Source organism: Cuculus canorus, chromosome Z (genome assembly GCF_017976375.1).
Source record: "Cuculus canorus isolate bCucCan1 chromosome Z, bCucCan1.pri, whole genome shotgun sequence".
NCBI lineage: Eukaryota > Metazoa > Chordata > Aves > Cuculiformes > Cuculidae > Cuculus > Cuculus canorus.
The window spans coordinates 40368853-40381960 of NC_071441.1; the positions used below are offsets into that span (position 1 = coordinate 40368853).

The 13108-nt window shown below is 38.2% G+C and overlaps 1 protein-coding gene across 2 annotated transcripts in view; it reads right to left on the reverse strand.

Moving 5' to 3' along the window:
• LNPEP (leucyl and cystinyl aminopeptidase) overlaps positions 1-13108 on the reverse strand; it is a 54334-nt gene that overhangs the window by 22973 nt on the left and 18253 nt on the right. For both annotated transcript variants that reach the window (XM_054053768.1, XM_054053769.1), the window contains 7 exons: positions 12223-13063; positions 8190-8328; positions 4576-4707; positions 3735-3855; positions 2919-3073; positions 2497-2610; positions 390-521 (listed from right to left, as the gene is read on the reverse strand). In XM_054053768.1, the coding sequence (XP_053909743.1) occupies positions 390-521; positions 2497-2610; positions 2919-3073; positions 3735-3855; positions 4576-4707; positions 8190-8328; positions 12223-13063 (1634 nt within the window). The remainder of the gene's footprint in view (positions 1-389; positions 522-2496; positions 2611-2918; positions 3074-3734; positions 3856-4575; positions 4708-8189; positions 8329-12222; positions 13064-13108) is intronic.

Consider the following 13108-nt stretch of genomic DNA (forward strand, 5'->3'; position numbering starts at 1 on the left):
CTATAAAAGGAGCGACTGCTTCAATAAGTGCCTTGTTGTTGCTCTTTTTTTAAGCACTTGTTACAGTCTTCTATCAGAAAAAGAAAAGATGTCTAACTGGGTATTTTGTTTCACCTACTGGGTTCCCTCTTGCATTTGCAGGAGTATTGCACTTTGTGCTAAAACATGCACCAAGCAGAAGGATGTCAAGTAAGGCCATAAACACACATACACATTCTTTTCCTAATTAAAACATACGTATATGCTCAGAAACACTAATGAGAGATCCTGCATTGTTTGTGCTAAGTATAAAATAGCCCCTAAAAGTGTCAATACATGCCTACTTACTCATGATTCCACATTCATGTTTTTAAAAGCTAATATCGCTTTCCAAATACTTTTAAAGTTACCTTGATATAAGAAAGTGCATCAAACATTTCTTCAATTTGCTCTGAAGACTGAACAGCAGAAGAGACCGGATGTGAAGAATTCAAGGAATCCTTTATCATAGCCTTGAAAATTAAATTAAGGAAATCTTCGTCCTAGAAGAGAAACATTTCTAAGTGTTTGAGAAGCTAGAACAGATACAGTAGGCAAAACAGCAAAAGTTGTCTCTACTTTGATCTTCCATTGGTCTAACATACCACTGCTTGCCTTCCTACCAATGGAGGCAACTGAAGAATTTTAAGTGTAGCATTTGTAAAATCTACTCTTTCCTTGTCACATTTTAGCAGCAGAGTCTCACTCTTGAGTTTACATCATGATCCAAATCCTTAAGTTCCTGCCTCAAATGCATCATTGGCACTGCAAATGTACCTACTAAATAAGCATATGCCATTTCACTGGAAGAAGGGAATATAGAAGCATGACTTCTTTAGTATGCTTAAATATTAAAGGATGAAATCTGGGGAAATTATTCACAACAGTGATGGTTTTTGTGAATGTAACCTAGTAATCCTAGCACCAAAGTCTCTTCCAGAATAAAGATATCTGAACATAATATATTGTTACTCAAATAAGACAGCCACAAATACTGAAAAGCTGACTGTACTGGTATTTGTCCATTTAATTTCATTAAGACTTGAACAAACATCTATTCTCTATACAGTTTCCTCTATACACTAGTGTTACAAAAACAAAGAAAGAAAAAAGGTACAACCTGTGTACCATATGATAAACATACCCTTGAAAACCTTTAAAGTTTATAATTTTAAAGCTATTATTCTTCAATGCAGAAGCTCAGAGTGATTTTTTTTCCTTTTTTTTATATTTACCAAAACACATTTCGGCACCATCAAGTGGTTAAATTAGATGTTAATGAAGGCATCTTGTCAGGTACCTTTCAGACTGAAGTATACAAGTGTTAGCTGTGTCCTTGCTAAAACATTAGATTAGTTTTGTGTCCTTTCCTCACCACACATGCACCCAACAAGCTACACAAACATACTATCAATGGCCAGCAAACTCAATAACCAAGTTAGGCCAAATTAAAAACTTTTAAATACCCAGCTCCAAGAAATAATTCTAATGAACAATGTTAGCAACCAAAGTTTCATTTGCAGTAACAACGGTGAATTAAGAACTCAAAACTCACATGTTCAGAATGCTGAGAACACTATCCAGCAAACAGGAAACAGTCATTACATGTCAGGTTTTTAATCCCATGACTAATGCAAACCACATAAATAGTTTTGGAAATATATTTGTCTCTCCACTGTCCCCTCCTATTAGTTCCACTAATCTTTGTTTCTCTGCTTGTATTCAGTGACAGGGATGCTATACAGCAGTAGCTGGTATTCCTTCCTTGGAGAGGAAAGATCAAGTTTGAATCCTTCATTTTTCGCAGAGTCTGAGGAGCTAGGTCACTTAGTACCTGCGTGAGTTTCTAAATGATCGCTAGGTTATTACACCAAAAAGATTCTACCCTGCAGTCATATGCATAAATAGAAATGCCTGTGGGAGCAGTGCTTAGTGCCATTAGTGTAACTCAATGCTATCAGAATCCAGAGGGTGGGACCATATGACATCCTTATAAGAAGTCCCCTGCTCTGTGAATCCCAAACTGATTCAGACACAAGAAAGTAACAAAACCATGGAAAGACAAGAAGTTGCTCCAGGCATATTTAGTAACTTAAAGCTCTGGTGCTTCAAAGTGTAATAAGAAAAGTAGAGACAGACTAACTTGGTCAACAACACACCTGGACTTTTTGTAAAAAGATTTAAATTTGATATATAGAAACCTGCATCTTTTGACATCTGGTATTTTGCAGAGAATACTACTAGCAAAATAAAAAAATAAAACAACAAAACCAACGTACCCTCCCCAAAGCTGCCCTGACTCCAAACCACTTCCAGTACAATGAAAGTGCCAAAGCAGGGGAGACATACTGTCATATCAATGATGTCCAAAGCGAATTTCAGTGTAAGTTCATAAGTATCAATTCTTTATGACCAGCACTAAAAAACAGATCTTTGCGAAGATCTGGTCTGGTAGGTGTACTTACAGAAAGTACTTACTGAATGTAATTCTGGAAAAATTTCCTCCATGGCAAAGTACTCCATGAAAGTGGCAAATCCCTCATTCAGCCAGAGATCGTTCCACCATTCCATAGTTACTAGATTGCCAAACCACTGTGAAAGACGAAAAAATGTCATTATTATTCAGAAATAAAATCAAATGAGTACAGTAACATCCAACCCCAGCTTTGTCTTGTGGCTCAGTCAAAACCACAGTAATGCTTTTGCATTAACAGCTCTCTAAGTACATCACGACAGAGTTGCACTCACTGTTGTACTGCAGAAAACATACTCACTGATATTCTGAATAGTTACAATGCACAACCTAGTTGCAGTGAGCAGGGGTCAATTTAAGGACAGAGTTCCATTTTAGAGAAAAAAGAAAGAAAGAACAAACATTAATGATCTCTCCAGCCTAGTACCTGATGGGCAAGCTCATGTGCTATCACTGCAGTTATTAACTTTTTATCCCTTGCTGAAGAAGTATTGCTGTCAAACAACAGGGCTTTTTCTCGGAAGGTGATCAAGCCCCAGTTTTCCATTGCACCAGACTGAAAATCAGGGATTGCCACCAGATCTAGAAAAGATATGGAAGAAGCTTTTGAAAACTGCTAATTAAAGCAATTCTGTATTTCAACTCTACTTATTCTGTTACATAATCCCTGAAAACCTCATTATTTAAATCCTGTGGTGTGGACATCTGCTCCACATCTCAATTACAGAAGCCCTGTAGATTTATAGCCATGTTTTGTCAGCAGTACTCCTACACAGACAAACACTGCCACAGAGCTTGCATGCATACAAGTAATGAGGAAATGGGGCTTCCCCTACTTAAAAGAGAAGACTGTATTTCATCATTTTTCCAATCAAGCTAATATGTGCAGAGAAGTCAGGCTGCAAATTTTGCACTGGTGAACATAGTTCACAGACTAAGAATTCTTATCTTCTTACTAATGGACATCATGTTGAATTTACACCTAAATACTTCTTTGATGTCTCACAGAAGTATAACCAATCCAGTGTCAACAGCTCACAAAAAAAATTCGGCATTGGAATCCCTTAATACTCAGTCAAGCATTTAATAATTTTTTAAGATAATTCTGGGGGAATTTTATTTCACAGATGCTTTATACTATCTTTATTTAAGCACACTTTTTCAGAACAAAAGTTCCCCTGCATTTCTAAGAATTGATGAGGGCTTTTCTTCTGTTTTAAAAAAAAAGTTCAAAAGAACTTACCTAATTTTTCAAGAGGGTAGTTTATTAAAAAATACTTTTGATAAAATTCCAGAAGTTTCACTGCTGTGTTTAGGGCATACCCAACTTGGTTTAAATGCTGCGGTACAGCATAGACTGATACCTAGTCCAAACAGAGAAAAGATTTTGAAACATATAGCTAACAAAGCTTTGGAAGTAGAAGAGGAGCTGGGAAACATTCTCGAAACAGATAGGACACTGCTTTGAGAGTACACATTTAAGTTACAAATACAAGTTATGGAGCTGTCAACCAGTTGATTTTTTTACCAGACATTATTCACTAGTCAAATTACAGACAATCCAATTAACCAATCTGTATGCAAGAGCAATTCAAGACTGACAGCTTTAACGAAGGCGTTCAAGAAGGGTTTACTAGAACAGAAATTGGTCCATTTCCCTTTTTACTCCCTCATGAGTGTGTAGTACTAAGTGAACCTATCTACATACCCCAATTAATTTATAAGTTTAGGCTACCACTATGATAACACTAGTAACACGTGCAAGAAATTATCTCAAGAAATAATAATCGGCAGAGTTCATCAATTCCCCTATCTTAGGTATGGCCACATTAGACGCGATGTAAGAAGCTCTCAAAACCTGAGAGGTTACAATCTCCCTCTATTCACGTTGAAGTGGCTATATCAAGAAAAGAAGTCAGTCCCACCTATAGCATACGACTTTTGTCTCCTACCTATGATGAACATGAGAAAGGTGAGAAAATAAATAAAAACAGCTTGCTTGTTGGTTTGGGGATTTTTTCGGTTTTGTTTTGGCTTGTTGGCTTGGAAGGGGTGAAGGAGAACTTAAAGTGCAACAAACATACCAGACTTCCATTAGTTTCCCTACTGATATTTTTCAAGTCTGCAACAACAAAGGCTACTAGGTAGGTGCTCATCTTCAAACTCACAAAAAACTCATCTTGAACAATTCCACTTATCACAGGAGTAGTGGCTTTCTGCAAGTAAAAGGAAAACATTGTTATTAAGGCAGAGAAAAGAATATTAAGACAAGGAATCAATGTTAAAACATCTCTAGAACAATTCATGAGCAAACTCGTAGACCGTCTTTACATTTCAGTTGTGTTTCAGTGAGGCAAATTACACTCACAACCCACTCATGGTGTAAAAACTGAAGGTGACATGGAACATTTAAGCCTATGTACTCCAAAATTATTTGTCGAACTTTTGTTATGGAGTATTAACAGACAACTGCATTGCTGGTAAAACCACAAATCTAATTTAGTTCACACTTAAGCCTCCAGTATAATCCAAAGTCATCATGAAGATAAGCATTAATGCAAGAGAGCTTTAGGCTAGATCAGAGACACAGGTCAGCATAGTCTACTAAAAATACTGGCATTGCATGAGTTAAACATTTGTCTTTTCCCAGAAGCCTTTTCAAAATTAGGTAATTAGACACAATCATTAAAACAATACAACAAAAAGCCCCTCACACGTAACCTTACAAATCAAAAGAGAATGCATTTTAAAAAGTGAAGAAAACATACAGTTGCTTCAAAGCAAAAATGTGCCCACTGTAAACACACACTGCCAAAAGTAACTGTCTGCTCAGTCTTCTGAAGTAAGATACTATGATGTATTTTAAATTACTTTCAGTGCGTAAGCCTTTCTTTAATATTAGTCCTGGGAAGGCATGCTATATGTCTAATCATAAACAATAATAAAGCAAAATGTTTAAAACAAGAGTAGTATAGAAAAGTAAAAATCTGGAGACAGGGATGGCAGTGTATATGCCATCCAAAACTTCACAGAGTAGACATGTGGTATGCAAGGCAGAAGAGGAAGACGCAGATCTGAACCTAATGCAAGTCGTATGACAAACAGTAGTGAGAATCAAAACCATAACGGAATGCAAGAGGCACCATCTAATTTACAAGAGAATTCATGATGCAGATGTGGCACAAATCATTGGAAGAACAATTCTATGTACAGGAAAATGGGTAGGAAAAAGATATTTTTTTCTATACAGTACAGGAACAGCTAAACAGCAAATAGCTAATGGAACCAGCAGAGAAAATTCATAACATCAATGTTTAAGATGATACAAATGTGCATTTTTCACTGTAGAATGGTTACAAGGTCACATCTCCCAGGGGTTCATTTTTCAAATGGCTTTCTATCTCCTTGGAAAATGAGCGGTGCAATCAATGCTACTCTGCAGCAAGAAAGGCTAGAAACTTACATGGGTGCTGAAGTAAGGAGGAAGAAGAGATGCTTTAATGACCTTACAGTAAGGGCAGCTCATCAGCATGGTTTCCCCCTGTGGATGATTCCTCATGGCACTTCAAGTAGGCAACTTTAATATCCACAGGCAGCACCAAAATAGGTACTGGATACTTTGTCGAGCAGGGACAGATGGTAGGGGGAGCAGCTCCTTCCTAAGCACAGCGCCACAGACACATGCTTTGTAGGACTGCCAATGCAAGGCAGAAGTTACGGGTGTATGCAAGACTCAGGCAAGTTCCAATCTGTCATTTCCAGATTTAACTCCCATGTCCCGAGGTGTAAGAGCCAGTTAGCTCTAGACTAATTAGAGGAAGTTTCTCAGGGAACAAATAATAACTCACCAAACTAGAAATTCAGAGTTGCCCTTTCAGGAACGTTGTTTGGATCACTTAACTCAAATCACTATGACAACACACAGTTTGAGCTCCAAGGAGCTTCTCTGCAGATTCTCTGAGGAAGGTTTATGAAAATCCTTGTCACATCTACTGGCACTCACTGCCCGCTGCATCAAGTGACCCAGTTGCATAGTTTGCAGGAAGACACAATATGAAATCTCACACATATGCAGTAGTTTCCCAGATGACTTTTTCCTGTTCATGAAAAGTTGCATAAACACCTTGCACAAAAGACATGCAAACTAAGTGAACTTGTAGGAGAAAGTAAGAAAGGTGACGGAGATGCTAGATTGAGTCAACAGAGCTTCTACTGAAGAAGGCAGCTTATAGGGGCTCTACGACCACATATAGCAGGGAAGAAACAGAAGTAGATATGCCTGCTGCTACTGCCAGGGCCCTTGCTTACTTTCAAGTCAACTACCACAATGAGCATTAACAAGCATACTAAAGGACAGCAGGCAGGTAATAGGTACCAAAATAGCACCACATACAAACCCCCGGAAACACCCTCCTTGCTCTTGAATTGTCCCCAACCATTTCCCTTCAATAGGCAACCACAATGACAGTGAAGAAGAGTTCATGGTTATTTTGCCTTCGCTCCATCTGCCTATCCTTATCTGTCAGGCTGGCAACCAAGATGCAAGATGCCAAAGGTACAACAGGTAATTCTTTCTCTAATAATAGGGATATAAAATGTCTCAGAATATTCTTTCCCATCTTCTTTATAATGATATCATCAGAGACGAGTAAGAGAACATAGAAAGTATATCAGGATTAGAGCAGCAGTAAACATTGCCTGGCAGCACGGTGCAGCAGAAGAGCTGGAAACAAAACCACTCTTGGATCTTTCGGAGAAATCATCAGTGTCTTTCAGAGCACCCATCATCTGTGGAACCTGCACTGAACAATAGGATAAACTTGTAGCAACTATCTGCAATTAGCTCAGCAATGTCTGCTGCACACATGTAGCAATGGTAAACCATAGTTTACTTTTTGTACATGAAGAACTATGGAAGTTGTTGAAAGCTGCTTTCGACACTTGTCCAACTCCTAGCAGAGGAAAGTGAGTGAGTAATCTTTCTTGTTTACATAAACCAAGAGAGTTGTCCAGTAGAGACTGTTTCTTCTTCTATGAAGAAAAGAACAGCAACTAAAGTGCTTTTACACGTGGACATAGCCTAAAGTGCTGCATTCCTGTTAAAGTAATGGCTGAGAATCACCACAAATCCAGGAACATAAACATTTGTGCACTGTGAAAACAGTATAATTTCAGAAATTTGCAGGTTTTAGCTTGGTTTTTGAAAAACAGCGTAACTACATCAGCACTTGAGCTTCTGACAACCTTCTGGAACCCAAACTGCACAGTATACACACATGTCTCATCAACACCAATGGTGTAATTTTTTCATTACTGGTTGGATCACATGTACAAAGTCAGCAAACATAGGAAAACTCAGAACAGAATCTTAAGGACTGTTGAGACTGCTATAGCCAACAACAGAAATCCTGCAAAATAATGATTTATTTACATTCAACAGGAATTCCTTCCATAGCCATTCAACTGCGCCTACAAGAACATCCTATGCTGTGCAGTGCATGGAACAGTTGGATTTTCTCTGCAAAGAAGTTACTTAGTTCAATTCTTTGACAAAGAGACAGTCATTTCATTCTAACACCCTACGGTTCAAACGTTATCTGCTCAAGTCAATCCCCAGGATGTTAATGCAACAAAAACACAATGCAAAGCACTTAAACGGATTACCTATGTACTAAAATTCCTCTACAAAAGCAGGTACCTTTGGCATATTTGACAGAGAGGTAAGTTTCTCATCTCTTTTGACCTTGATTAAAAAAGTAGCTTTATATGCTGGTTCATCAAAGCACGGAAAAGCAGATCTTGCTGCCAGAGGTTCAAACTGAGTTGCTGCAAACCACCTAATAGGAAAAGCAGAGAAGAGGGAATTAAGTATTATAAAAAAAGATACACATTAGTCTATTTGGGATAGAACAGTCACTCACACGCCCTTCCCCCTAACCCTGCAACAGCTTGTTATGAAAGAAGCTTTCTGAATGGTAAAAGACAGGGTTACTCCAGTCAGCATAAATATTTCATTAACGAAAGATTTTTTAAACCATAAAAAATGTATTTATTTGAGGATTAATTTGCTTAGCTGTTATTTTGCTTTCTTAACAAAGAAGAATATACCTGGAATAATACAATTACAGAAAATCCCCAAAATATAAGCCAACCAGTTTCCAGTAAGAGGGACTAAAAGGAGATCAGAAGTTAAATTAGTGAGCATGCCCAGTAAATGAAAATTTTTAAAGTTCAGCAGCAGATGGGACTACACAGAAGCTTTTTCATCTAATTGTTCTGCCGCCTCCTGAAGATGTTTCCAAATTTCATCTAACTGCATGCCTTCTCCCTTTGATGGCTAGTAAATGGATTCTGTGTAAGTTCATGCACTGTCTTGCATGTAACCCAGCAGCTAGTTGTATCTCAAGAGAAATTCTCAGAAGTCTACATTCCTTCTCCAGTATTTTGACACTAACTAGCTGTAGAAAGCACAGCCTTTCCTGGAGAGCATCTCTGACTTGTATTCTGACTCACAAGACAACTCTGGGAATTCAACAAGAAGTTTGCAAATTTAAGCCTTGTATTTACTAGAGCAAAGCAGTGGAGAAAACATTTTGCATTACTCTTTTGTTTAGTTGTTTGTTTATTAAGCCTACTGCCAGGCTATCCATGTCTTTTGGGGGTTGTTTTTTTTCCTGCAACGTGACTCCAACATTTTTGGAACTACAGTTTTTCTGAAGAGGCACACTGCTGACATTTCATAAGGTTAATCTCTATGCCACTTTTTGACTTCTTACTCTTTTCTGACCAACAATCTTGAAGTTGGTGAAGTTAAATTTCTTTTTCTTTTTATGCTTCACCCCAAAATTCTACAGAAAATAAAAGTTAATAAGGAATTGTTCTGCATAAAAATATAAATAAGATCCAACTTTTTTTTCATTTCCATCTCGCAACAGTGAGTTATTTGCCATTTGATAATTTTTTTGTGGCAATACAAAAAAATCTTCACAAGAAAATAGAACTAAACTAGAATAGATATTTTCTTGCAAAAGCAGCTTGATAGTTTGAGTTTTATACAGTAAATGCAGTAACAACAGAGGCTGTCAAAGCATCCAGCATTTCTAAAACCAGTGACATCAAGTATACAGAGGCAAAGCCTGACATAACAGAACAGGCAGGCAAGGCCATGGACGAGATATCAGCAAAGAGTTACCTGAAAAGGATTTACTGAAGTGCATACAGTTAAAGCATGTGCCACATCCTGTTCCTGTCTAAAGCAGGTAGCACTGGACAAAAGGGGGACAAAAACTCAAGAATTTACTGACAGATCATCTTTTCCCTCTGTGAACAGTAACACTTTGTCTTTCTACCTCAGTAAATATCAGGATAAAAGAAAGCTTCAGCTGCATCCCAGTAGGAAAACCTATGAAGCTTCAAAAAGGGGCTAATAATTCAAGTGATTTCTGAATCTACACTTGCTACACTTGCTGTCTTCGTACTATCCCTTACTTCATAGTACTGCATGTCTTTAGTATTTGTGATAAGATACTTAGCTCCATCTCATTTCATATCGTAGTTATGTTCTTCTGACGTAATCTATGCCCTTGTGATTCTTTATTATCCAAAACATTCCATAACACAGAGACAACTTGTGGCAATGTTTTAATAATAACAAAATTCTGAAGCTTATCAGCAGTTCTGAAAGTAGCAACGGGTTCTCTCTAATGATCATGCAAACACTATAATGTCTTAGTATATGCTCAGGGATAACTCTTACATAAAAGGCTTAACAACAGAAATTAACTAGGGGGATCTGTACAATCATCTATGTTTGCACCTCAATAAAACAAACACACCCACTTCCAGTAGAGATGCAGGAAAACTGAAACAGATCGACAACCCTTTAACCCAAATTTATTTCTTAAAGGTCTTGATCTCTTAAAGCCCCTTAGACTACCTCATGTGGGCACCAACAGGAAAACATGATTAAAAAGAATTCCTGCCTCATCTCAGTTTCTGACCAGCTCAAGAGCCAACTTACTGTTCCATAGTTCATCTGAATGCATCGTTTCACATGTATCTGAAAACAACTGTTGCAGCTAACTTATTTTCTTGAACAGTTCAATACTATGTTATAGGCCCACCAGCATCTAGATAAAGGGAGTTTTAAAGGCAAACTGTGAGCTCATCCTAGAAAAATGAAAGAATTTTCACTAAAATTTAAACGTTGTTAATGCTTAGAGAGGTGTGCTAAATCTTCAACATATCTTCAAGCCTGGAGAAGAGAAAGCTTTGGGGAGACCTTATAGAGGCCTTCTAGTATCTGAAGGGGCTACAGGAAAGCAGGGAGGGACTGTTTACAAAGGCTTGTAGTGACAGGGTGAGCGGGAATGGCTTTAAATTGGAAGGGGAAAGATTTGGACTAGACATAAGGAGGAAATTCTTCATAAGGGTGGTGGGGCACTGGACCAGGTTGCCCAGGGAAGTCGTGGATGTCCAATCCCTGGAAGCATTCAAGGCCAGGTTGGATGGGGCCTTGAGCAGCCTGGTCTAATGGGATGTGTCCCTGCCCATGGCAGGGGGTTGGAACTGGATGATCTCTAAGGTCCCTTCCAATCCAAACCATTCTATGACTCAATGATTCTGGGGTTTTTGTCTATAGCATAGAAATACATCTTTATGTTATGCAGCATCCTAGCTGTCCCTGAAATGCATTAGCGGTGCATAGTTATCATACATCACTGGAGAGAGAAAAATTATGTCCAAGTTTGTAACACTTTCATTATGTTCTTGAATGAGTCTCACTGAAAAAGTTTGCAACTGCTCAATGAAGGATCTTGTTTTAAGTAACTAAAAATGAATACAGTCTCAGCAGGATTCTCTTCCCAGGGAATAATTTCAAGTCTATATTTTCAATTTCTAAAAGGTTAGGTTGGTGGTACTAATTGTAAGTTCTGCCTTCCCTTTTTTAGAAACAAAATCTACTTCTGAATATTCTGTGAACTTCCATACAAACTCTCTGCTGTTGCAAAGATCTGTAACACTGATAACATCGGGTTTTATTGCCTTTTCCTTAACATATCACCTACCTTTTATTTTAAGCTTTAGACCTCAGCATTTCTTAGCACAACCTAGTAAGTGTTTTTAGTCTTTATTAAGCATTCGTTTTGTGGCACTTCAAAATTACTTTCCTGTCAGCTGGTCCTGGACTGACTCATATTGTTCTTTCCTTCTTCAATTTATTGCACTGCTCTATTTCCAGAAACTGCATGGACAATTAGATAACAACAAAGGGATGAACACTCCCCTTCACAGTTCCCTCAGGACTGTGGGAAGCACGTCATTGGGTCTCATGGACTTGTGAATGTTTATGTTCCTCAGATGGTCTCAAAACTGATCTTCTTCTACGATGGTGGGATTTTGTTCCCCGAGTTCCTGCCTTGAGACTCAGGGTCACGAGAGATGCAGGAAAAATTTTCAAAGGTAGAAGCTAAAAATTAAACAAACAAAAAGCCATGCTATAGGGACTTAAAACTGTACTACACTTAACTGATGGAAACACTGTCCTGACTTAATGAACTTATTCATGAAAGACATTTTTCCAGTAGATTACTCAGGATTACTAAAGACTGATTTTGCTCAATAGGAATCGGTTAGACGAAACACCAATATAAAAAATAATACTCATTATTTCTAATATCAAAGCATAACCCAGACACGACAGAAGAGCAAAACTGCATTTGTGGGCATACCTTTGCTTAGAATTCTCATCCTTGTAGGAAATTTTGTAAAAGCCGTAATAGGTATCTGATAAATTAGATGAATATTCTATGTTGACAGTATAATTCTGTCCTATAAGAAGAGCCTCAGGAGCCATGATTGCAATCTGGTCATGCAATGGATATTCTAAGAGTTCAACTGGCTTTGCTTGATGCCCTCCTGCTGAACTAAGGGTTGCCTTGGTGATATTAAGTCCTGAACTGTGAAGCACTATCTTCTGAGTTGCACGGACGACGTTAACCATGATCTTCACAGAGCCTGAAAATTTCAGAGTAGTGAGGTTTGGCTGCAAGACAAGTTCATAATGCAGTGGCACAACATCACCAGGAAGTCTAATTTTTGCCCATGGAAATAGTTTTCCATTGGTTGCCAAAGGGTATATTAGTTCCATTGTATGATTTTTTTTATGGCAGCCTTCTTTGGTAAAGGTACATTTGGGAAGAAGATAAAGCGTTATTATTAGTGCAACTGCAATTGCAATAACAACTGTGCAAACTGCCATGGACCTCACAGAGGGCACCAAACATGATCCACTTGGATTTTGCCTATAGACAGACATGTTATTCCGGAGATCTGAGCTTCTATTCATGAAGGACATCCCCAGCAATTTTGCTGATGACTCGTAATCCTCTTCATCATCATCCATCTCATGCTCTCCAAGGCCACGCACCAAGAGTCGGGAGCTCCTTGGTTCGTATTCTACTTCATCAGGCTCCAGGGGATGTAAGCTAGGCTCTTTTGCCAAGTCAACCACATCGGGCTCTTCTTCAAACATGCTGTTTTCAATCATATTCCTGGGTAACTGAATTTGATCTAAAAAAGAAAAGACCGTACATCAAAAGATAAACAAAAAGGCAT